Source organism: Neolamprologus brichardi, chromosome 2 (genome assembly GCF_056152115.1).
Source record: "Neolamprologus brichardi isolate AB-2024 chromosome 2, ASM5615211v1, whole genome shotgun sequence".
NCBI lineage: Eukaryota > Metazoa > Chordata > Actinopteri > Cichliformes > Cichlidae > Neolamprologus > Neolamprologus brichardi.
Genome location: NC_142105.1, coordinates 20,185,166 through 20,211,349, shown reverse-complemented (window position 1 = coordinate 20,211,349; position 26,184 = coordinate 20,185,166). Strand labels below are relative to the sequence as shown.

At 45.4% G+C, this 26,184-nt stretch overlaps 1 protein-coding gene across 1 annotated transcript in view; it reads left to right on the top strand.

Annotated features, from left to right (window-relative positions):
- Positions 1–472: 472 nt before the first annotated feature.
- Positions 473–26,184, top strand: part of efnb1 (ephrin-B1) — a 58,500-nt gene continuing 32,788 nt past the window's right edge. Inside the window, exons 1-2 of the mRNA XM_006781751.3 lie at positions 473–1,516; positions 25,445–25,722. Coding sequence (XP_006781814.1) covers positions 1,401–1,516; positions 25,445–25,722 — 394 coding nt within the window. The 5' untranslated portion in view covers positions 473–1,400. The remainder of the gene's footprint in view (positions 1,517–25,444; positions 25,723–26,184) is intronic.

The following is a 26,184-nucleotide window of genomic DNA, read 5'->3' as shown; positions in this document are numbered from 1 at the left end:
AATGCAATCCTTCATAACCAAAATGATAAATGTGGCGCTCCAGGCGAATTTCTTGATGGACCAATTAGTAATTAGTTATCTACTGGGAACAACAAGCCCTGGACTTAAAGGGGCCAAAGTTTTGCTCTTGTAAGCACTTTCACACACACATACACACACTCTGGTGCACTCGTTTTCAGTATGACGAATAACTCCAACGCCCATTTCAATTTGGGTCGATGGCTCGGGCCGAGGTGGTGGTGGAGGTGGTGGTGAGAGGGGAGGTGGAGATGTGGGGTCAACCCAATAACACCCCCGCCCCCCTCACCAATTCTCGCTCCCTCCTTCTACCTACCATCTACCCATCCACGTCCCTTAAATGCCTTCGCTTCCTGCTTCCAAGTTCGGACAGAGCGCTGTGATTGGCCGCCGCTGGCACAGTGGGCTGTTCCTCATGCGCTCTGTTCAGCTCGGGTTACAGTTGAGCTCGGGCTGCCGCACACACCGGAGGGCACAGTGTTACAGACGGTCAGGAAAAAAAAACACAACATACCGGCGTGGAAATGTTGGTGAGCTGATTTAGGAGCCACGTCGAGAAGCAGGGGAGCAGGTCTAATCTTACCTCGGCACTTTTTTGTGTGTGTTTCATGAAGCAATAAACTAGCGGGGAGACCGGACTGTATTTTTACGCACCGGCCACGCAGCATGCCCGAGTTGGACTAGAAGCGACCCTGCCGGAGCGCAACACGCACGCGTAACGCCACTGAGAGCCAGGAGGAATATTTACAATAGAAACTCAATTCCTTTTTTTTGGGGGGGGGAAGGAAGAATAGCAAAAGAAGGAGGCGGAGGAGTGAAAGATAACACTGGAATGAAGTGGACCTCGGGATTCCTGGCGTGCTGCGGAGTTGTGACTGATGGATGAATGTGGTCATCTGTTGGCTATAAACGGCGACAGGTACACACACCACCGAGGGCAGCTCTGACAAAGACGCGGCGCGGCGCTCCACCGACAGCCGCATCGCCAGATTGTGGCAAAACTGCGCGATTGGTCAGATCCGCTCCACGCATAGGGATCGCTGAGTTTTGTCCACAGAGTGAAAGAAAAGGTCGTGAGGGGGTGTTTTTTCTTTCTACTGCCTCAGCCACAGGTCAACCAGGACACTCGGTGGGCTGCTGCTGCTTTCCTCCAAATCCTATCAAGAACCGGGGCTCCTTCGCACGGCAGTTCAGTTAAGGACACGGGGTCTGGAGCAGATCTAAAGAAGTCGGACACAAGGACATGTATCTGATATCGACCTCACATGCTCCCGACTGATCGTAGCTCACCTTCCCACCGGGCGAACCGCAGATAAAGGTTGCCAAGCGCACCGTCCGTAGCTCTAGAGTTCTCGGCTCACTCGTCTTGTGCATTTATCAGAATGGCGGGACTCGGTTGTTGGAAGTATTACCTCTGGATCTTTACAATAATGTGCAGGTCGGCGTTACCCTCGGCTAAGTCGCTGGAGACTATAATCTGGAGCTCGCAGAATCCCAAGTAAGTCTTGCATTTTCATTTGGACGAGGCTGTCAAACTCTATGGGTGTGCGTGAGTGTGTGTGCGCGCTCAATGGAGGGCTAACATTTATGGAAAAGTTGCCATTGTGTACACGCTGGGTTAAATGTTCTGTTAAATGTGGCAATTATCTTAAAAAGAACATAATTTATTTAGTTCTAATTGTCCTTTCTGCGCCGCAGAGTGTGGCGTTGACGTCTTTCCCAGTAGGGAATTTCCCAACACTGAAGAAACACCGTTAAGTACATGCTTATACAATGTACAACGGGCCCAGCTTAAATCACACATTAAGATGGGTAATTATAGCAATTTTATTCGCAATATTGCACCCACCGTTTTATTTTCCAACTAAATCACGGCTATTCTAGGGCTGTGAGAAGTTCATCCACTCATAATTGGTGCAAAGAATAAAGGTGAAAAAGTCAAGTAAACCACGCCAAGTGTGTTCAGCTATAGCGCAGGATATTCTTTCCTCCCAACAGGCGTACGAGGGCCACACTCCGTCCAAAGTGGCCAAGTTTGAATTTAGTTTCTCCCCACAAAAATGCATAACAAGATGGTTCCAGATATCAGGTGAGCAAATGATCGAAAATTGTATTTTTCTTAATTACCCTGGCTTGGATCCAGCGCAATTTCTTCCCATGAAATCAAGGACACGTTTTTCAAAAGTCAGCAGCTGAAAGCCAGACACTTTCTTTAAAAATCCATATTATTTCCATCCAAACAAGTAAAGTGAGCCCAGACTACTGATAATAGATTACGCTCTGGTAACAATTATCACCCACTTAGACTTGACTCCCACATCTACATCATGTTGGAAAGCATTCATAAAGGGGGGGAAATAAACTAAAAGAGAAAAAGAGAGAGAGAAAAAGATCTGTGTGGTTGGAGCTGACCTTCATTCGAGCTCACAGCACTGAGGGGAAATGGAGAGTAGCTCGACCAGCCTATAACTGTAAGTTACTCATTGAAGTGAATCCATGATTTATCCCCCAAATGTCAAATGTCATAGAGGCTCGTTGTGCAGTCAGTGGGTATGAATATTGCTGCCATGTTCATTGGAGTGTGTGTCTCTGAGTGTGTGTGTGTGTGTGGCCTGGTCCTAATGGCAAGACTACGGCCCATCAGCTTTTATTTGGCTGCAGAAGTAGTGGAACAATGAGCGTCATCAGACAAAGATACACACACACACACGCACATGCAAAAATCCACACTTTTTAGTTAAGAGTAAAAAAAAAAAATAGAGGGAGACATTTATTGATTGATGATGTCACCTGAAGGGAATGTCTTAGAAGGTTACCATGCTGGGATTTTAGGGACTGGAAGATTGTTTCTCCATCTGTTTCTCCACTCTGCTCCTTGTAAAATCCCCACGAACGGCTGAATATTTCATAAAGTTCACAGTGGAACAATAATGCACTCTGCAAAGTGTTCTCTCAAGCTAATTATCCCGCTGCTCTGCCTTTTGGAAAACAATAGACAATTATCTTGCTGTGTGCAGGCTTTACAATAACAAAAAAAAGAGAGAGAGACAAACCTGTTTTTGCTCTGAAATGTATCAGTCAGCAGCACTCGCTGATAGGCAGTAAAAGAAAAAGAGATGGGGTGGGTGTGCTTGCGCAGGAATCAGCATCAGTCTTCACTGTTTGTTCCTCTAAACTCCATCTCTCGGTATTGGCCTGTATTACTCTATAGCGATAACAGTGGGAGAAGCCTATAGAAATGTACAGTACACTATCTGGTGACTTATCGAGATTTACGATGTCTTACTTCCTGTTCCTGCTTTTGGGAGCGCTGCTGCCTCAGCTAATAAATTAATCTGGCCCTCTGCTTGCACAGTGTACTACATACACACAAAAACTATAACAATACCAGTGCCTCCCCACAGGCCATGAGTTATGAGGCAAAGTCTAGGAAACCAGCAGGTTTGGGCCGCTACGGTGTGTGTGTTTGTGCAGGTTTATGTGCATTCCTGCTGCTATGGATTTTCATGTGAGGATGCCATCACTCCCGCCTCCTGTATTATCAATAACTGGGGGTTTGCTTAATTGATTTCCTCCCAGCGTGCTTGAACAGGCAGCATACATCATCGCGGTAGCACTGTCTTGCGAGAAAAATAACAAGAGGAAACATGCTTGAGTTTTAGTTCTCTCTTCTTTTTTTTGCTGCAGGATGCATCAGACCTTTTTGATATTTAATTTGAGGCCGGATGAGTGAAGTGGCAAAGTAGGGGTGTCGGTGGGAGGGGGGGGGGGGGGGGTGATGAAGGAGCAGCCGTGCAGAAAAAGAAGAAGAAGGCTGGGATGTGTCAGCGTCCCCCCGGCCGGTAAAGAACAGTCTAACATTTGATCAGAGCAAATCGGATTAGTTCTCATTTAGCTGAGTGGGATTATGCCACGAAATGTCACTTTGTTATGACTGATCACGTCCCATCGCCTTGGCTGAAGCTAGCGCCACTATGTACAGGCGTGCTACATACATGGACACACACACACACTGACACTCACACTGTGCTGAGGTACACTGCAGTGATGCCAATTTAATGATGATCTGACAAGGTTGCTGTGAGCGGTTCCTGCTCGTCCTCCAGCCCTCCTCGGCTAATATTTACCTCATGACCTGTAACTACCACAGCCTGTTTGCAGCAGCTCAAGAGACAAACAAGGTGGTGAGAGAGGGGTAAGAGAAAGAAAAGGAGAGGAGGAGAGATGGAAAACACAGTTGCACACCTCTAAAAACATGCAGCGAGGAAGTGGCTACAGGCTGGGCAACAGTCTGCTGCACTTCTTTTGAACTCTTTGCATTTTTTGGTGAGGCTTGGAAAGACTTTACATGAATTATTTTTTATTTTTTGGCCTCTGTGTCAAAGCCCGCAAAAGGACGCAAAATAGCAGAAGAAAGGGGGGTAAAAACGAAAAGAGCATTTGCGTTTGATAAAAAGTAAAGTCTCCTGATTCAAGCCTGTGAGTCTCTACTTTACTCGACTTACTTTGCTGTCCCTTTACCTCAGCTGTCTGGCTCAGAGTTTAACAGTTGACTGGTTTGCTTTATATCACGCTTGCGTGGTTAAACGGTTCAGTGGGCTTGTAATTAAGCTAAACTTTATTACCACTGGGACATTTAGCAAATATGTTTAATTTTTCCCAAAACAAAAAAGAGGAATTTTTGTGGCTTTTTTTTTTTTTAATTGCAAAGCGCTTTGAGATGATGAGGCAGCAATTTTATTGGTTCACTACATTTTTATCACAGCATAATTTAATTTAACTGCTGCTGGTTTTGTTTTCATGTTTAGTGTTTTACAATAAGCTAATTAGGCAGATTTTTTTTCTTTCTTTCTTTTTTTTTCTTTGCATGAGGTAATGAGAAGAATACAATGTCTTCCTTATCTTGGAAGTGCCTCTTACCAAAGCAATCATTTCAATAGGTTTGTTGTCAGACACTGACTCATCTGCCACTTTCACCTGCTCAGCTATGCCGACTTTCAGGAGGAAGTGAAACAAAACAAACTGAAACGGCACAACTTGAAAACTGCCGAAACCTGTTGAGCGAGAGCCGGATGCAGCCTCAGACGAGAATCAGGATTTGGTTCGGAGTCCGGCGAGCGCTCCCCTCTCCTGCTCCGTGCAGCCGCGGTCACTGTCGGGGAGGGTCAGAGGCCTGTTTTTGTTTCTTCCCTGCCTCACACCCCGCCGCTTGCCCCCGTTACCCCTTCGCGATACGTACCTTTTCCCTCTCTCTCTCTGCCTCCCACAGTCTCCCCCTTTCTCCACCCTTTAGACTCTGATCATGTTTCCCTCTGATAGAGATCTCATTACACACAGAGAGGACTTAGAGCCTGAGCCCCACTCAGAGAGAACGAGAGAGGGCCAACCAATAAGAAATACCTCTGGATAGCAACTGGCCCACAGTGCTGTAAAGGGTCCCTGTGTCTCGCTGTAAGGACAGCTGCGTTTTCTTTTATGTGTCTGTGTGTGTGCGCGCACACGCGTGCTTCTGTGTCGACACGACTGTTGTTTCAGCGGTGTGTGTGGGTAATGGCAGATTCTTCATTTGGTTATCTACACAAGGCACCTGGGCTCGGGAAAGAGGGCTGCAGGGCGTGTAGGTTATTTCAGCGAAGAAGAAGAAGTAGAAGAAGAAGAAAAAGAAAAAGAGGAAAACAATGCAGCTTTTTCATCATGGTTTTGCTCCAGATGGACTCACTTTATCCACTGGTGGTTTTGGCTGCCACATCACTGAAAGCTGATCATTCTGTTTTGCTGTGTTATTGATGCATTCATTTCTTTATATTCAAGCAGTGGTGCACACGAAACCAAAGCTTTTGTTCCCCGAGTTTGGGAAAAGTAGCATTTGCTACTAATTTGTTTGGATTTTTTCTTTCTTTCTTCCTCCGTCTTTTTGTTCTGTGTGTGTGTGTGTGTGTTTTTCCAACTGGTCGTCGTGACCCACAGTTCCAGTTGGTTTTCTTTCAAGACATATTACAGGGACAGCAGCTGAAAGCAGTGAATCATTTGGCAAGAGGGGACAATGCCTGGAAGGATTAGTCAATTAGCAGAACAAGAACATAAACAGCAGTGACTGGACACAATCAACAGCAACTTTACTGACGTCGAGAATCTAAATCCGCAGGCAACGTGTCATATCACAATATTACCATATGTATTTCTATTTAAATTTATATATTTAAATAGTATATTTAAATATATACAGCTACACAAACAGGCAAAAATCCAAATCAAGTGTATTGACTTTTTTTTGTTTATCTGGGGAGTTGCAGCTCAAGATTGTAACCTGACACTAGTAGAAATATTGCACACACATCAACTAACAGAAATGGCACAGAAAAAATCAGCAAAATGCACACATTGCACACATATTGCCTAATTCCTGCCCCCCCCCCCCACCACCACCACCAATTAATTAAATAAATTTTTCAAAAAAAGCTGGTTGGGATTTAGCATTTTTAACACTTGCCGTTTTGTTTTGGAGTGTTTGTGTGAAATAAGACATCTAATATACTTATGCTTGGGGGGATGACAGATAAGAACTTGTTACCAAAGCCCTGGAGTAAAAACTGTTTTTACATTTGGGGAATTTTCATATAGGTGTGACAGTTGCTAGTGAGTCAGAGTTGTGAGTCACTGATAACAATGACAAATGCAGCAAAGTGCATTATGCAACAAAAAATTCTTCACTGGGATAAACACCACATTCATTTAAATGGGTCATGATAGCTGAGTGGCTAGGGCGTGCACCACATGGGTGCAAATTCAGCCGAGCAGCACCACAACTGGCTTGCTTCCTTTGCTGGGAGTCGCTCCCCTACCCTCTGTCCCGTATTTCCTGCCTTGTCTTCTTTTGCTTGTACCCAATAAAGGATCCTACCTCCTAAAAGGAAAAAATAGGGTGTATAGATGCTTATTTAAAGAGTAATTGTAAGTTCAGTTGAGTATAAAATAAACTTCCAATCAGTCTGAGTCTTGTTTATTTTTCCTCTTGAGCTCGTGGAAGTGAAGGAGCGCTTAAGAGTGTACGTCCGTGCGCCATTGTTCTTTGTCCAGCCACAGCGGAGCATTAAGGAAGTGTTAGGAGCGTGCCAGTGTGCCCCTGTGAAAGTGTCGAGGGCCGGGTGGTGGATGAGTGTAGAGTGGCTGAACAGTGGCTGCCTTACAGGCTGTTAGCGACCCAGCTTCATTAGACGGAGGCCTGGCTGGCAGCGACCAGGAAGTTCCCATCAGCTCCGGCTCTGCCAAGCAGAGGCACAGACGACGGTGCTGGAAGGCTTCCCTTAAGATTCCTACTTGTCGCCTCGCCTGTGCTTTTAGCTGATTCGAGAAGAAAAATGGGAAGGGATGCAGAGTTACAGGAAATGAAGAGAGAGGGAGAGAGAGAAAAAAAGTTGAATGGGCAAAGTCTGCCTTTTGTTTTCCATCTAAGTTCTTTTACATAAGAGCAGTTGAATATAAGGGGATTAAACAGAAGAGGAAAGGAAGCTAATGTAGAGCGTCGAAATGCAGCCCCGGGCTCAACCGCACATCCTTTGAGTCCAGCATAGAGATCCTAGATTACTTCCATGTGTCAGTGCAAGGAGGAAAGAAGGGGAGAAAAGAAGAAAGGAGGACGGGGAGAGAGAAGTTGAGCAATTGAAAAGCAAGCAGACTCGGGCTGGTGGAGATCAGCGGCAGTATTGGACAGTGGAACGGATCTGTGTGACAGCCATCTCTAAAACCATTACCCCCACGGCTCCGACTCGGGGAACTCGTAACCTCCTCCTCCAGACTGACCTCACAGACTTAACTCTTTCTCATAGAACCCCTCTGTGCTGAGGAGGCAGACCTCATCGGATGCCATTCCCTAACAGTGGGCAGGCAACCTCAACAGCCAGCTGCACCGCACATTCTTTAAGACGTCAGGGGCTGTCACCGGCATACAGGCGACGAGGGATCTGTTTCCCCCTTCGAGTTTGTGGCACACTAAAGACCTTTGTGGGATTGGTTTGCATTTACTGTGCCAGGAGGTGACGGAGCCCAGCGACTAATCGCAAAAATGTGTGGGACAGGAGAGGAAGTGCGTGTTTATTAACAAATAAAATTGGTGAAAACACTGAGGTGGGAATATAAATTGCGATGTAGGGTTATGCGGTTTCTCGCCTTTGTTTTTTAAACTCCAAAACAAAAATACAAATGAAAATTGTAGCATTTTTACAAGTTTCAACTTAATTAAGCAAACGATAGATTTAGTTGGACAAAAGTTTTTCTGGAACTTTCAACACTAAAAAAATGTGTATTATTGACAAAAAATGCTTTTACTCTGCAAGTCAAGAGTAACAGTTTACGTCCTCAGTTTTTTCTTGCAGAATATGAAGGCAAGTAATCTTTTGCATGCTCCAAAAAAGAATAATAAAATAAAGTGTATCACATTTAGATGTTTCTTATGGCTGCCCACGAGCTCAATTTACATTTGACATCTTAATTGGAACCAAAAATGAGCCGTGCTTTGTAAAAGATCATATTTTTACAAGAAGAGCCTGGATGAAGCATGACCACGCCACAACCGGCTCGGAACATATCATTAATGATCATCACGGAGCTCTTTGTTCACTGTTACGAGTACACTAATGGAGTGACAGGGTAATTGAATCGAGTGGTAGGATAATAGAATGATAGAATGATAAAGTAATGGAATAGTGTGGTAGCGGCCTCCTTTTCCCAAGGGATACCCCCGTAAGTGTGTCAGCGTGGCAGATGGGCGGTCTGTAACAACCCCCTTACCCATGTTAATTATAAAGCATCATAATCCATCTATGGCATACAGAGGCAGGACATGGAGACTATTAGGCCGAGCGTGGAAACGGCACAGTGTATAATCCTTGGGACTTTTCCTCTATTAGGCTCCCCGGGCATCGAGCAGAAAACCCCCCACTCATTTCTCCGGTAATCTAGTTTGAGCAGTGCCTCTCTTGCTCATCGTCTCTTTCTGCATCTCTGCGTTTGCGTGTCCCAAATTTTCAGCTGTTAACTGGAAGTTTGATTTATCTTTGGGGGTTTTTTTCTCTTCGCTACTTCATTTTTTTCCCACCATGCCCACAGGCAAGACAGACAGCCCCCAAAAAGCATTTGAAATAGTGTGTGTATATGTGTGTGTGTATGCCTCCGTTAACCCATTCTGCCAAGTCTTGGCTCAGTCTTTTCTAAGCAAACTCCCAGCAGGGACCTGGTCCCCCTTGTGCTGGTGAGAGGAGTTGGAAGAAAAGGCCTGTGGGACTCCTGCTGCTCCCAGGCCCGGCCCCGGCCCCTCTGCCCGGGAAAAGCCCGGGCCTGGGATTTGCTGTGCGCCGGGGCTCTGTGTGGCAGCTGTGAGTGACGCTTCAATCGCCTCTCCCCGGGACGCCCCAGCGCAACCCTGCATTCCCTTTCACACCTCGGAAACGGGGGGGAAAAAAGAAAATTACACACATATTCAGCAACCTCCATTTCCCAGTCTGTCTGCAATCCTGCATCATTGATGTACGGCCTATGAAAACACATTTGTAAAGTTTCTTGTGTTTTGCAAATAAGTCTGCCTTCTAAACAACTTGCAAATTAGCTTAGTTGTCCGGACAGCCCTTCTACAATTTCATTATGCATTTGAAGCTGCTCTTGTTTATTTAATTTTTTCCAACTTGTCGTCTCTCCCGGTAAACACCATAGCTCTGCTATTTCCTCTGAATTTCCCTTGATATTTAGAAAACATAAGTAATGGAAAAAGATTGGAGCCTTAAAGTGGAGTTAATGCTATCATGTATGGGTTGTCAGTAAATTGAGTTTGTCTCTGGGCTATTGGAGCAGGGACTGGTGAGCCAGCGGGATTTAAGTCTCTTAATTGAATTATTTTGATTGCTGACTTGATTGATGGAGTCAAATGTGTAGCGTTTCCATGACTTTTTTTGTCTGACTAATTCTTCTTCCAACAGAGCCATACCAGACAGATACAATAGGAACCTGTAATCAATCACAACTGCAGCCCCGAGCATTTTGTCTGGAGAGAAATGTGCCTGCCATCAGGTCCGAGTTCCACAAGCCATCCAGACAACGTAAAACCAACAATGACATCAGATAGTAAAGCACTCTAAAGTCTAATCTTCCCATAATGCCATGCTAAACCCCACAGAGACCCACTGCGGGGAGAAAGGCTTTTTTTTAATGCCTCAGTGCTGCTCCTCCTCCTCCCATGGCCTCTAGCTCTGTGTGCATGTGTGTGTGCATGTGTGTGTGTGTGCCCATGCATGTTGGGAAGCGAAAAAGAATTCAGGAGTGAATGGAGATGTCACTGTCAGACTCTGGCCTCCACATGAATCTGCTCCAGAATGACCATATTGGCAGCTTATCCGTATCTGTGTGTGTGCGTGTGTGTGTGTGTGTGAGCCCGTCGGGGGTCCGTCATTTCCCCTCCATGCAGAGTTCTTACGGCCCTGATTGGAGCCCGGCAGGACGCAGGTCTATATTTCATCCCATTCATATGAGGGAGGCCGTTTCATCTCGCACACACATGTTTCCCATTACATGTGTGTTTATTCTCCCCCATGATGTGCTCAGCCGTGGAAGTCCCTCATCATCTCTCCGATATTGGAAATCGGAGTTAGGTTCTGCTAAAGCAAACACAATATCCCAAAACCTCTCAGCTTCCCTTTATGAACTGTTCGGAGAACACGACCGTCGGCGTTGTGTCGGCTCCGTTTAACGAGTTACTCTGGCGGTTTTGCCTCTCGAGGCTCCGTAGCACGAGATTTCACACTGCGATTTTAACCGGCTAATCTTAATGTGTGGCGCTCCATCCGCTGTTCTGCTGTCTCATCTTCCATTTTCCCCTTCGCCCTGAAAAGTTTGACTACTTTTAGCTATTTCTCTCATCTGTCTCAAGTCCCCCCCCCCAACTGTGAAACATGACAGCCCAAACATCCATCACATCACTCCTCTCTTCTCCTCTGCTGTCTCGGAGATGAAAGCTTTTTCTCTTTCAGACAAACCTCTGCGAGTCCTTTTCTTCGCGCCGAGCTCAGGCCCTGTGTTGCTGCTTTTAGGAGCTCTGTTTGCTGCGTTTTCTGATTTATTTATACACTCCTGATTGTAGCGCCTCATGCATGTCAAGAATCTCAAAGTCTGAACCTTGCCATGTGCATTATGCGGGCTGAGTCAAATTCTTATTTGAAATATACATGAATGCATGAATATATTTATTGCCGAGAAGCCCCCGTGCATCCGGGAGAGTCTCATTTCCTGTAGTGGCCCTGCTTTGGAATGGAGTGGCGTGATCTTTGAAGGCGCCCCACATGCGGCCACCGAATAAGAGCGCCTGGTGCACCTCTCGCACAATGGACGGGGGTAGAGGGACGGGAAATGATTTGGCTTCTCTTTTGGAGGGGCCGGAGCAGTCGCTTCAAAGCGGTGTGCCTGGCTGAGGCTTTAACCGGCCATCTCTCTGCATTAGATGTGCGTCCTGTGACGAGCCTTTGAAGGGTGGGAGCAGCTCTGGCTGGGAGATTGCGATTGCATTGCACAGGTGTTGGAGGGGGTTCGGCCTCTCAAAAAGAGACTTACAAGTCAGTGGCTTCAATGGGATTGCGCTGCTCCACTCAGCCTTGCTTTAGTAGGCTGGAGTAAAACGTGTCGAGCCCAAGGGCCCGCAATGTGACGAGGCAACAGCTGCCGTGTCACGTTTGGATGTACACACACACGCACATACAGGGGAAGGTAGTATGGATGTGCGTGCGTGCCAGCTCAGGAGTCAGCTGTGGTTGGCTCGCCCAGATTAAGGTTTGAGTGTGCGTTACAGATGGCAGTAATAATGATCAGATAGCCCTTGTAATGGAGACAGCCCAGTTTGTAATGGCTTCCTAAAACAACACATGGAGCGTCTTTACGAGGCCACAATCCGACCGGTTATCACAGAGCAAACTGCGCGAATGAGAATAGCGTCATGTCAAACAAGCTATTTATTAGCAGACGCATCACACACACACGCATACATTTCATTTTAATACCGACAGCCTGCATCTTTGCCCGCGCACTCCGCTTGTTAAAGGCGAGTGTTATCAGAGGAGACACAGACTCCCGCTGCACCAGTTAGGCCGTCCTCCCCTTTTTACATTCGCTGTTAATGAGCCTAATGATGTGTGTCTCCGCGATTGCATCAGTCAATATGCCGTTCAATACGGGTTTTAGAAAACCCACTGACAACTTAAGCATGTCCGCCTGGATAAGATCTCCCATCCAAGGCAAAGAAGAAAGAGGAACCAATTTGTCTTGGATTTGATGGGACATGTGTAGCTGTCTTTTACAATCATGAGCCCGAGATTGTAAGCGAGAGAATAGGCTTGTCACTCAAATTCTCCGATAAGAAGCTTCTCTTAAGAAATGGAAGGCAGCTGTGTATTAAAAGCACCGCGTCCTAGTTATTACAGTTCATCGTTGCTCTTTTCTACAGAGATCTGTTGTGCGCTGGAGATAGCTCTCAGTCTTTCTGTTGTGCTTCCTGTTTGATTTCAGTGCAGGTCTAGTTTCACTGTTTCAGAAGGTTTTTTTTTTTTTTTACATTTTATTTCTGTTTATGTCAGGAGGTGTTTAGTGTATATAAGAGACCAGGGACATTTCGTTTTATGCTTTGTCTGAGAGTTGCCTCAAGGAGTTTTAACAATCTCAGCGTAGTGATTACAGATGTTTCTTTTTCTGCTCTGCTGCGCTTATTTTTAGCCGGGCTTAGTTAGTGTAGCTTTCCACTCATGCACCTGAAATACATTCCCTTGTTTCTTTATATTTAGTTTACTTTGCTAATGTTGCTTTCTTCCTTCCTGCAAACACAAAAAAAAGGAAAAAAAATCCAGCGAGAGTCCTTTCTGACACTGATAAAAGCAGTTTCTTTTAGAAACCACACAGCATTTGATTGATCTGTCCCGTGGTCTTGATCCCTGGGCTTGGCTGATTAAACCTATCCATCAGCTTCTCTTATCAGTGGCCTAACAGATCGACTGCAGGACACTGAACTAAAACCCCGTGTATTGTTGTTACACAGAAAAAGTCAAAGGCTAAGAACAGGGAGGGAAGGGCTTTGCCTGAACCCCCCTGCCTTCTTCTTTTTCAAGGCACTGAGAACAAAGCATAAAAAAATTCCCCACTATGTTATTTTAAAGAACATGTATCCTGTAAAAAGCGGGTTTTAAGATGTAGGCATTCGTCATGCTATTGTCATTAGCATGCTGCCCATATTGAATTAACCTCGAAACGAGGCCTGAACAGTAGCGTCGCTGATTGTGATGAGTGTTTTCCTCCTGGAGGGAAAATCATAAAGTAATGCTTCCTGCCCGCAGTGTCAGCTTCCCACTAGAGATGTGACCCTGCACCCGGTCACAATTCACACAGACATCAGCCAGATAATGACATCTCTTTCACTGACAGGCTGTCGCTCACATGCCCCTGCAAGAATCCTCACAAACCAACACACACACTTAAATGAACCTATGCAGGCATGCACTTGTGCATGCTTGGAAAAAACAAACAAACATAAAAAACAAAAACGAGGTCATACGAGCATGGTCCCCGTTATGAATCATCGGAATGATTTGCAAGTCTAATAACCAGTTTCATAAGACCTGCCTGTTATTTTCTGAAATAAATTTCAGTTTCTCATCTTCCCCCTGCGTGTTAAAGCAAATACATCAAGGCTACTAAAACGCTGGATGATTGCATGTCACTTTGCTCTCATTTATCTGCAAAGCATCTATTATCGTCATGTTGTCAAGTCGGTGCAAATGGCACGGGGGAGAAAAGCCAACAGATAGGCTTTTTAGAATTCACAGATGCAGGATTTTTGGGACAGTTTGTTGAGGATAAACCCCTCGTTTCCCCCTCGCTCTTATCTTATCGTAAACGTCCTAAATTACGTTAACCTCTTAACACTAGGAAACACAGTATTTCACCGTGTCAACATATAGGCTCACGTTTCACTCGATAATGATCGCATCGGAGCTTGCATGCTGGTTTTTCTGCACTCTGCAGAGCATTTGAAAAACAGATAGTGCCGTCAAAGTTAACAACTCGCTGCCTTATCCAGAAACAATCAGCCTAAGTTTACATAGTCGGAATTTCACGTTGAAAGAAGATAGTTTATTTAGCAAACCTGTTGCGGCATGCACTTGCAGAAACAGGTTTAGACCTGCTAGCTTGTCCGCTTGCTGCTCCTCATTTTTTTAAAGAGGAGGTGGGTGTGAGCGCGTTTCCTTGCGTGGCACATTCATTAACCCGGTATCTGGCTAATCTCTTTGCTAATTCGTTTGGTTCTCCAAGTGCTCCTGTGTATTAATATCCTCTCTGTGCTGCCGCTCATGGGATGTAGTAGGAGCGTAGCCATGGCGATGATTGTGTCATTATTTTGCAGTCAGATGAGTGATATCTCAGAGGGCTCTAGCCGAGTTGTCCTGGCCAGTTGAGAGGAGCTGATTAGAATTGCAAATGGCCGCCAAGTGTTGTGTTTATTGTGTGTCTCAATATTGGAGACAATCAGGCGAATCAAAGCCCTCAGCTGGAGAGATGGGACTGAGGCACGGTGGGCCTCTCTGGTTGGCACCACGTCCTCAGATTTGCTCCCTCCTCCCCGCCTCCCTTCTTTCTTTTTTCCCCCCCTTCTCTCTGGTGCCCTCTCTCTCAGTTGACTCTGTCGTGTCTGTGTGTGTGTGTGTGTGTATATGTCCTGAAGTACATGGTCACAGCTGGAGAAAGGGAAGGAGAACGACACTAAATCCAGCACACTCAATCATCTGTAGTGTGGCGGTCCCTCTCACGCAGCTGAGAAATATTAAACACGCTCTATGATAATGAAAGCGCCCGCGAAGGGCATAAATATCAGAGGCAAAGTGCGGAAGGATTAAAACGTCGTGTACGTTTGCTCATAACGCAAATTTGTCATTGATTTCATGGCTTCCTGAATCGTCAGAAACAGAATTATCAGCTATTCATCAGTGGGAATTCTCTCTCTCTTATTATTATTATTTTTTCTTTTTCCGATGCCTGCCTCTGATGAGGAATGGCTGCACATATTAAGGGGTCGGGTAGAATACTCAAATACCTGCATGCAGTACTCTTGTCAAGCCCTGCAAATGGAGCCTGTTGGCAGAGCGCCCTAGTTACGGCTGGGTGACAGAGTGCGGTCCAAAGTGCCCTAAACACACATTTTCTCCGCAAATCACTTGTGAATTGTTCTTCCTCAACGATAGGCCATTACCCCGATATTGACTCACTGTTTGTACAAGATTCGGAGAAATCCATCTGAAAGCCATCCAGTGCTGTTGGGTGAGACGGGAAGCGGTGGTTTTTAGCTCTCTGTGTAATTCACTCTGTCAGCTGCATACAGAGAGGCCTATCTTCTCTTGTTTCGCTACTGTTGGCTTTTAAAGAATGTGTAAGTATATATGCACATGTGAGAATGTGTGTGTTCACAACCCTGTTCAAACAACCGGATGATTCCTCGGGTCATACGTGCTTCTCATATAACGCCAGTTGCAACAGGCATGTGCAAAGCCCAGGTACGGGCATGCACAGTGAGCAGGTATTGCTATGGGGAAATGACTGTTAAATTTAAGTTTTATTGCACCACACACATACTTTTTTAGTGATTGCTGCTGGAGGCAAAATGGAAAACAAGGTTTTCAGGAATGTGTCCACACTCTAAGATAAACCCAGAGACGTTCACTGGGAGACTTTTATCGTGACTCGCGAACAAAGAGCGAAGACCGGCAGCCTTCATAAGACTCGCATGTCCAATTTGATATGATCAAGAGTCACCGGCCTTGAAAGGCAACAGCCAGTGCCTGTGAGAGGCAGCAGCTCATGGCCTGTTTAGACAGAGATGTGTGTCATTGAGCTTGACACGCGGTTGATGAGAGATCCTTAGAATTGTGTGTGTGTGTTTGTGGAAGGAGAAAAGAGAGACTGGATGAGTGTGTGTCAGATCGCCGACGTCGTTGTTTGTGAGTGTGTGAAACTAAGGAGGGAGTTCATGAGGTGACATCTCGTCAGCTGTTTGACTTTCCCAGTTTCCCAGGGAAGCAGTTTCAAGAACAATGCAGAAGAAAAACCACCAACCACCGACAATTGAAATGCCACAAAGAAAAAGAAGAAGAAGAAGGAAAAAAAACCCCGGCGCTGTTTGTTGGTGACTGAATTATTGCCGTTCCTCGAGATTGGAGACGGAGGGGGAAATGTGTGAGTGACTACACAGTGCTTGTAGCAGACACATATCACCTACCGGACTCCTCTACCCATCCATCTCCCAGCACTCCTCACAATAGCAGGAATACATTAAAAAAAGAGTAAGTCGGGATGGAAGGGGACACAAGATAAATATTGTGTTAGTATTTTTCCTCCCTCTCCCGTGCAATTGTCTTTCACACTGACAGATGAACAATGGAAGTATTTTGAACTTTGCTGCGTGCTATCTTTTACTTCTGGGTTCAGAGCTGCGCTGTCAAAGCCAGACGTGTTCTGGCAGAGATTGATTGATTCGCTTTCTGTGCACCATGTCTTTCCTTTGTTCTTCCAGGAAGGCTTTGGTGTCTTTCCAGTATTCCAGATTTTCTGTAGCTGTGTCATATTAACACCTGTTAACAACATACAGGCTTATAAAATATAGATGTAGCTCCCCTTTGATCGTAAAGAGCTGCTGTAAAACTCAACCTGCATGCGGTTCATTTCTGTATTCTATAGAGGCAAACTCAAATCTTTCTATAAGACCCCGACTCTGGAAGTCTTAATATGTTATTACATTAGGGCAGATTAATTTAAGAACTATTTGCCCTTTTGGAATATATAATTATTATTTACATTAATTAAGCAAGCATCAAAGTGAACATCCGGCTTGTTTCCCATATGGGAAAGAAATAGAAAAAACTTATAAAAGACTTGCATCAGATTTGGCTTGCTTCATATAGTGAATCATATAAGGCCACTTTCTCATTACTTTTGTATACTATTTTAGGAAGTATCCAAAACATACAAGTTTCATTAATATAATTTTTCTAAGGATCTTATATCTGTTTTCACTCTTTTATGTTTTTCATACAAGTTTCACACAAGACAGATACAAACTTTATAAGATTTATATATATCTTTTCCATATGGGTTAGGTTAGCATAAGACTGGAAATTGAGAAAAATGGTTTGTCCGGCTTTGTCCTATGTGAAAAAAATTAATAAAAATATACCTGTAAGTCTTACAAATGATCAGGTCTCATTTTTATATAGAACACTAAATACAGTTTTAAAATGATATCATGTCTTATCACATTCACAACTTGATGCTATGTTAAGCTAACCTTTTGGGAAGCAAATAAACAAAATTTTGAAAAAGTCAAGTAATCCTTGATTTACTTGACTTGAAAGAGCACAAGTCTTAATATATCACCACATTATGGCAGATTCATTTAGAAACTGTTTGACCTTTTGGAATATATAATCACTTGCTCTTTCTTGCTAATAATTATGATAAAGACTATGCTAGCAAGCAAGCATAAACAAATTATTACAATATATCTCATTTTATATGACACAAACTGAAGTGAAAATGTCATGTTATTTTTTGGTATTCAAAAGCTTTATGCTAGGTTGAGCTAACCATTTCTAGAAGTAATTGTTAAAGTGTTTAAAGAAAAAGAATAGAAATCAAGAGAATTGGCTATTCTGGCTCTGTCCTATGTCACAAATTAACTTAAATGGACCTTTAGGTCTTAAAAACTATCATATTCCATTTTTATATATGACACAAACTGGAGAGTAAAACCAAAATGTTTTCTTATTGTACTAATAGCTTGATGCTAGGTTAAGCTAGCCTTTTGGAAAACAAGCAAGTATCAATGTAGCTTACTTTAAACAGAGAAATTATTTACTTTTGTCACATAGGACAGAGCAGGGTAACCTAAATGCACCTTAAGGTCTTAGAAATGATCATATCTCATGTTTATAAACTGAAGCATTAAAGTGACATGTTCTCTTATGACATTTAGAACTTTATGCTAGGTTAAGCTAGCCTTTTGGGAAGCAAATAAACAAAATTCTCAAAATGTCAAGCTATCCCTCAGAGGAAAAACCACATTAGTAATGGGTGTCCAGTGTGTTTTGGTGATTTGATTTGATTCCCAGATGTGTGGGTGCCAGAATATTTCTAAACCGGGCAGCTGCACTTCATCACGGTGTTTCTAAGAGCCACTTTTATTAGAAGCACAAGTTTGGAAAATTAGCAACAAACCGTATCCAGACCCTCATCCTCAATAAGCTTTTTTTACTTGCTTCATTATTCAGTCTAAAACTGAGATCCCTCAAGTAATTTTAACCATGCTGAGATAGGAGGGCAATTGTTAGCAATTGAATTTAACCATGACTGGCTGTATCTGAGTTGAACAGAAATTAAATAACTTTTTAACGTTTTAGTGTGTGTGTGTTGGATGTGTTTATTAGTGCATGTGACTGAGCAGCAATTTTTTTTTAATGAAAATGTTTTCTGAGGGCTTATTGATGGGGTTAGAGATACCAAGCACAAAAAGGCCTCTGGTAGCATGTTTGCAAGCTGTGTGGGTTTGATAATGGTTATGGGTTTTTTTCTTTCCCCTTGTTTCTTCTTGTGCTCCCTTAAGTGGGAGTGAAACCCAGTCGGGGTGAGGGTGAGGGATGCTATTGTTCGTCTGGGAGGTTCTCCTGATTTCTCCCCCTTTTCGGTCTGCTCGGCACTGATTGTAGCCTCGCATCCCGGTCCAGCTCTCGACTCTCTGCTCTGCGGCAGCTCGTCCTCGGGGATCCTTCTCTCTGTGATCGTCCAGCACCCCACACCTCATTTACACGCACATTCATCGCAAACTTTGGCTCAATCGGGGCGTCTGGCACACAGGCCCGCTCACCGTCACCCACTCAGGCCTGCATGGACACATGTATAATCTGCACACAGCCACACAAGCACATATACAGTGAGTTTGGGCCAGGCGGGTTTGGCTGTGACTGTAGACTGGGCCTGTGGAGAGATCTTTACGGAGCATGCAGAGCCCATCTGTGGCTGCTCCTCAGTGATGGGAGGCAGCTGGCTGTGTGTGTGTGTGTCTGTGTGTGTTGTGTTGTGGCCAGGAAAGGGGCTAGGGGAGAGGAAAGAGCCTTGTGTGTGTTTGGGTCACAGAGCAACCTCAGAATGAGGGCTAAACTCAGGCTGAAACTGACCCAATGTCTCTCAAGCCGAGCCAAATCTCTTCTCTTCTCTTCTCTTCTCTTCTCTTCTCTTCTCTTCTCTTCTCTTCTCTTCTCTTCTCTTCAGCCCTCCAGCTGGAAGAGCTCAATCCCCGAGCTGAAGAATGAATAAGTGGAGGCCCAGAGAGCAACAGCCTGGGCCTTCTCTTGCTGTCAGCGATACCGTGGATGACGTTCAATCACGCCGCATACACCCATGCTCGCTTAACTCCCCTGCTCTTAGGGAGGGATGGGCTCAGCTCTGACAGAAACCACAGAGGCCATAAGAAGAAACAGATTATGCTCTTTCTCCTCCCTAATGACTTCTGACACTCCTCTCGCTCAACAGTGCTCTTCAGCTTGTTCGTCTGGAAACGACGTCCACTTCTGTCCTACTTGTGGCAAGGCCATCTGGGCATCATCTTGTTAGCTCATTACAGCCGCTGATGGTGTTATGCTAGCCCTTCATGTGACAGTGATAGAGGGCAAGCATACGGGGCTCGTTTTTGAACACGAGGGGTGTGTGCTCTTGCGTTGGAGCTCATCCGTTTGCCACTGTTATGAGCCACGCTGGATGGGATCTGCTCTGCATGCCAGCCTGTTGACTGAGCTAACTAAAGCTAGTGTCGTGTTTGTGTGTTTCTGTGAGAAAGAGAGAGAAAAAGGAAGCCTGTGTTCACACATACAAAAGCAGTTCTCTGCAGGGTGGAATTCAGGATATTCTGTCTGTCTTTTTTTTTGCCTCTGACATCGTCATTTATGTCCCTCTAATGGGGACAGCCCGGAGGGAAAATACCAAGCTTTCTACTTTTCAGCAAGTCACTGTTGCCAAGTCTGGCCTACAGTGCAGCTTGGACCGGAGTTTATAGTTTATCCAATATCGCTACCCTCTGGCTAGTTTGTTGTTCTTTTTCTATAATAAGGGTCAAATCCTTCCTGCTTTACTAAACAGTTCTGGGGCCAGATGGACCTTGTTTTTCTTAATTTCAGGATGCTTGTGTTTGCTCATGTGTCTTTATGTGTGTGTGTGGGGCCTTGGTGAGCATTGGAGGCGACTTGTTTACTGTGCTTGACATGTGAGGAAATCTGTGTGTGTACACTGCGGGGCGTGTGTTTATGCGCGTGTGTTTATAGTCAGGCCTCCCTAAGAACATCTGCCCCCGCGACAGCCTGACAGAAGCCAGCTATGTATACAACCGATCGGGGTCGGGCTCCGGGCTACGAGCGCAACCCTGCGACCAGCTCACCTTCTCGAAGCTTTGGACGGGTTTGGGGTCTGGTTCTGTCGTCGTTCACATGACTTAGTGGCAAAACTCTCTTTGGCCTGAAACGACCATGCTGCGTCTTCTCTCTCCACATTAAGAGCGAAGCCATTTCAGAACCCGTTATTTGAATGTTTTCATTGCGAGGCCGCGCAAGCAGTTGGCTGCACCTAGAGGGAAATGAAAGGCCAAAGCAGTCCCTGGTAGCAGGCAATTATTTAATATTGATTGACTTAAATGAGAACAGGACGCATTTGTAGCCTGTGATTACACAAAACATAGACTGCCTCGAGTGAATGAATCTGTTGTAAATCCCTGCCGCCGCACACTATCTTACACAAGCGCTCAACCACAATGCTCTTTGCATAACACGGCTTTGTGTTCTTTGCAGACTTAAGCATAACTGTGTCACACAGTTATGACACAGTTATAACTGCGTCTCCCTGCTTTACTGCAGGGAGACTCTAGTATCTGTTTGAGCGGCAAACTTATGGAGTATTGATTGAAATGTTAGGAAATGTCTCACACCGTTTGGAAAGTGTAATCTCTAATAATAGGTGGGGGGTGGGGGCGGCCATGCTGATTGTGTGGATAATGTAGAGAGAGAAGAAGTAATTGGTAAGGGAACAGATTTCCTGGTGTGATAATTACCACGCTGATATCAGGGGGAATTGAATACCTGTTGTTGTGCGTGGAGAGTGTGCATATGTTTGTTATTTTACATGATTTTATGTATTGTAAAGGCTGAAGAGAACGAGAGAGTAATTATGCGCCCAGCTGCAAAATCGAGACATTAAGAGAAGAGCCGGTGCCTGCATCTGGGGCCCGGCACGGAGGAATTAACTGTGTATACGTCGCAGAAATGTAATTGATTTTAATTGATATGTATGGCATGTTCGAGCTGCTGCTCAGGAGGAACAAATCAATTTGACACCATTCTGTTGATATGAGCCGTCTCTGCCCCTTTCTCTCTCAGTTCCTGTGCCTCGGGTCCATTCATACAGCGGCCGAGGCTGCCTGCCAGCGCAACGCTCGGGGCAGAGGCTCGGGCTGACTGGACGGGGGTGGAGAACATGGCGGTGGTGGGGGGAGATTGAGGCTCTGTAAGGGGTTTTGAGTGGGCCTTAGTGTAGGCGGCGTTTTATATGAAAGTCGGTGAGGGCAGGGTGCTTGAATAGGGGTGGCTGGGAAGTTGGGCTGGGAAGGCCTAGGATGCACCCCACAGTGCTTTTGTGTGCTCTCACATCCGTGTGTGTGTGTGTGCGCATATGGGAAGGTGGGTGGGGGGTGTAGCATATTTGAGATCATGTGCTCATATTCACCAGTGGAATGTAAAAAGAAAAGGGTGGGAGGGTGGGGGGTTCTCCTCTCTTTTTGCTTCGTTGTTTTCTGTTCCCTCTCCACCACAGCGTAGGTATGTTTGCATAAGCTCTTTACAGGATTCAGCATGCTGTGGAGCCATCCAGATGAAACAAAACCAACCTCATTTGGTTGTTTTGAAAATGATTCTCTTTATTTTGCTTGGTTCAGGCAGATCCACCTCGTTTGACATGAGGGGAATAAAGGCTCTCTCACGTTCAGGGTCATTTCCCAGAAACATTATTTGTATCTGCACAGCTCTTCCTCTGTGCGCTCAACCTTCTTTCATCAACAGGTCTTAAAAAGTCTCCAGACAACATGAATGAAAGATGCAATTCACCCCCACCCCACCGCCAACCCCCTTTTTTCCCTTTTCGACCTCCTCAAAAGTACAATAATCTTCAGTCACTCGTCTCCTCCTCTTCATTGCGTGGCTGTGTGTAGCACCGGAGTGGCGCTGATTAAGCCAACAGAGAGACAAACAGGAGACAAAGTCCCAGCCCACCAGTTTAGTTTCACATCCTGGACTGGAGCTGGGCCGCAGCTTGCCAAGTGGAGGGCTTTTAAACTGGGCTAAACACTAATTGCTGCCCTATTTCTTTTATGTTGCTTCTTTCCCATCTGCGATGGCGCTTCCAGACCTCCACAGCAGCCAGAGCCTCATTATAGCAGACAGTTAACAAAGGCTGGGAAACAGAAGCGGAGAATTCACTTAGGATAGCTATCTAACTGCCAACTAGGAGGCCTGCTCGGAAAATTGAATCAATGACAGGGGCCGGCTCACGATGAAATCCTTCAGGGATATTAAGATATTAAGATTTTTTGGAAATCTTAATTATTCATCTAAATTGTTGCGGCTCGCTTTGATAACGGAATAAATGGCCTGTAAAAGCGAGGAGTCCAGTGTGAGGCTACTCGTTTTAGTTGCTAGCCAGGCTTTTAAATGTTTGAATCAGAACATTTGACCAAAAAAACCCAAAAAATTGCCAACAATTTACCTACAAAGAAAACAGAAACTGCAAGCTACTTGTTGAGTGAAACAAACAGCAGTGTAATCATGATGTTTGCCTCCTCTTTCTCCTTTTTCCCCCTGCTCTGTGGTTTCATGCTTGTTTTTGTTTTTGTGTGTGTGTGTGTGCGTGTGCGTGTGTGTGTGTGTGTGTGTGTGTGTGTGTGTGTGTGTGTGTGTGTGTGTGAGTGTGTGTGTGTGTGGATGTGTGTGTGTGTGTAGAGAGAGAAGCGAGGGGGAGGATGGAGAAAGGGGTGGTGGTGGTGGTGATGAGAGAAAATCGGAATGAGGGAAATGTTGAGGAGGTGAATGAGAGGGAAGGATAAAGCAATGGGGAATGAGATTGTGGAGTAGAAATAGAGGGGGCTGGGGGAGTAGATGGAGGAATAGCGAGAAGGTGGGGAGGGGAGGGGTGGTCAGTAACAAAGCCTAATGTTGCCATGGAAACTTGTTTATGCCTCACTGATGCATCTTGTAGATCCAATTAGAGACTGATTGTGTCTGTGTCTTCATAGACATACGCACGTGTAACTGGGCACAGCGCACACACGCACACACACGCACACGCGCATGCATGAAAACATATGGATGCATGCATACACACAAGTGCACGAGCACACAAGCGCATGCAAATTGTTGCTGCTGAAAATAGGCAGATTGTCGGGAGACGTAGGACAAAAGGATACCCCGAGTTCCCTCTCTCTTATCGGCCCTTGAATTTGCACAACCCCTCCCCTCAACCTCCACCCCCATGAGCCTCAGACAATGGCGGCCAAATAACGTCTCACCCGCTTCCAAGCGTTGTATAAGACACACCCCCCCCCCCACATACCCACCATCCCACACATGCTTTCATGACATCATATTCAGCAGAGCTGACAGAGAGGATTTTGACCACTTTGCATGTCTCTTATCTTATATTTCATATCCCTTTTGTGAATGAACTCATATGTTTGGTAATGACCCTGTCTGAGATGAATGGCCATGAATGTTAATCCAATCATGTTAATTTTCATGGGGGGGGGGGGGGGGGGGGGGGGGGGGTTTCTTCTGAAGATTGAAGACTTTTTAAAAGATCATTTCTTACAATGGGTGGGTGTTTGCCAGCGTTTAACATCATCAGAGGAAGAAGACTGGTGATCACGCACCACCACCGTCGTTGCCGCCGCCTCCCCCTCCCCCCGATAAGCTCGACCACACTCGCGCACTTACACTATCAGGCATCAGTTCTCTACTTTCATCCGGGGCTGTCTGAGGAGTCAGTTATTTACTGGTGAAATGATGTGTGTGACGATGAAATGAGGGGCTGTAGATAAGGTGAGATTACACTGTGAAGGGTAAAAAAAAAGAGGGAAGAGACTGTGAGAGAGAGGGGGGGACAGAGAGGGGCCCAACCCCTGATGTCTTGTTAAAACACAAGGGATCAGAAAAAACAACAAATGCATCGCGCGTTGCTAAATCCTGCTTAAATCCGCTGGCATGGGCAGATCTAGCAGATAGCCCTGCTGCTGTGCTCGCTGTCTGCGTCCATGACACACGCACGCACGCACACAGACACGTACACGTACATAAACACACCCGTGGTCAGTCCGGCTGTCTGGGTTAATGCTTGGCTAACTGGGACAGCAGAGTTGAACCATGTTGACATTTTAAGCCTCAAACAAGTCCAGAACAATGATTCAGCCCGTCCAGCCCCCACCCCACATCAGACTGCAACCTCAGCCCATTTTGCTGACCGCACATACACACACACACAGGCAGGCGTGCATAAACATACACACCACTGCCCAAACATACTGCTTAGTACTTGGCGTGTCCCCTCCGCCTCCTCTCTTCACACACACTTACAGACAAACACACACTGGGTCTCCTCCTGTTCCCCACCTTTAGTGAATAAAGGAGAACAAGAGCTGATCTGATTGAGTTGGCAGCAGAGAGCGAGGTGGAGAGGTACAGTAAGGCCAGATGGATTATCTTAATCCTTCAGTAGATGATCACGGCAGAGGGGAAGATGAACCGGGAAGCTGTAAGCTCCCAGCAGACCCCTGGTACAATGTTTTCCTCCAGAGATGCAGGCTACTGAAGTAGATGCCATGTGAATACCACGCCGACAGGCTGGTATTATCCAAAACTCAAAAAATCAGAAATTATGAAGAAGCTTTTTTTTTTTCAAAAATGTGATGTAATCCCACCCGTACGGCCGTTTCTGTGGCGGCCATTTTGTGTCAGGCCATCTTGTTTCCCTTCTCGCAAACTTTTGGTATGCTTTGATTCATATCCAAGTATGAGAAGGAACTTAAGGGGATTTGTGTGAAACACACTAATGCTGAACAATGTCAAGCTGCTACATGTAGTGTTTTTGCGGGGCTAAATTAACTGCGCCCTGCCTAAAAGGCCATGCCAGACAAATCTAAACCCATAACTCCGACAGCTCAAAGTATTAAGGCTGTATAAACTGTTGCTGAATTATGCGGCTGCTTTTCCAGACTTAGTTTTTTATGTGTTTGTAACAATTTCTTTTCTTTTTCTCGCCCCCTCCCCACTCTCAGGTTTGTGGCTGGAAAAGGCCTGGTGATTTACCCCGACATCGGGGACAAGCTGGATATCATCTGTCCCAAAGCGGACCAAGGGAGAGACTACGAATACTACAAGTTGTATCTGGTGAAGAGGGAGCAGGCGGAGAGCTGCAGTACAGTCCTCGATCCTAACGTCCTGGTCAACTGTAACAAACCCGAGAAGGACATCAAGTTCACCATCAAATTCCAGGAGTTCAGCCCCAACTACATGGGCTTGGAGTTCAAGAGGAACGTCAACTACTACATCACCTGTAAGTTTGTCGTGAAAGATGATTTATTGTTGATATTTAGCTTTTTAACCTTCATTTAACCGCAGAGGCCCGACTGAACGATCTGAGTAATAATCTCTGCTTCACACTCAGTTACACACAGTCACACCTGGGAGTTTCCTAGGAAAACTGCATTTTAATGGCCGCTGCAGCAGCACCACAGCAGCAGCTAGAGAGCAGAGCGGTATTAGGTGTTTAGGATGGAAATGTTCCATATCATTACGGGACCTTAAAGTGGCAACCTTGACTGACTGCTGAATGTTGGGTTTTTTATTTTTTACATTTTTGTGGTGGGAAAAATAGAATTTTCTGCAGTCGTCTAAAGTCACCGAGTAGATTTACTGCTGCTATTTAGTTCTGCGCTCGGGCACTGTTTCGATATTTCGCTTAAAGTTTTCAGCCTGATTCTACTTTATTCTTTCAAACTGCTGTTTTACAGAGAAC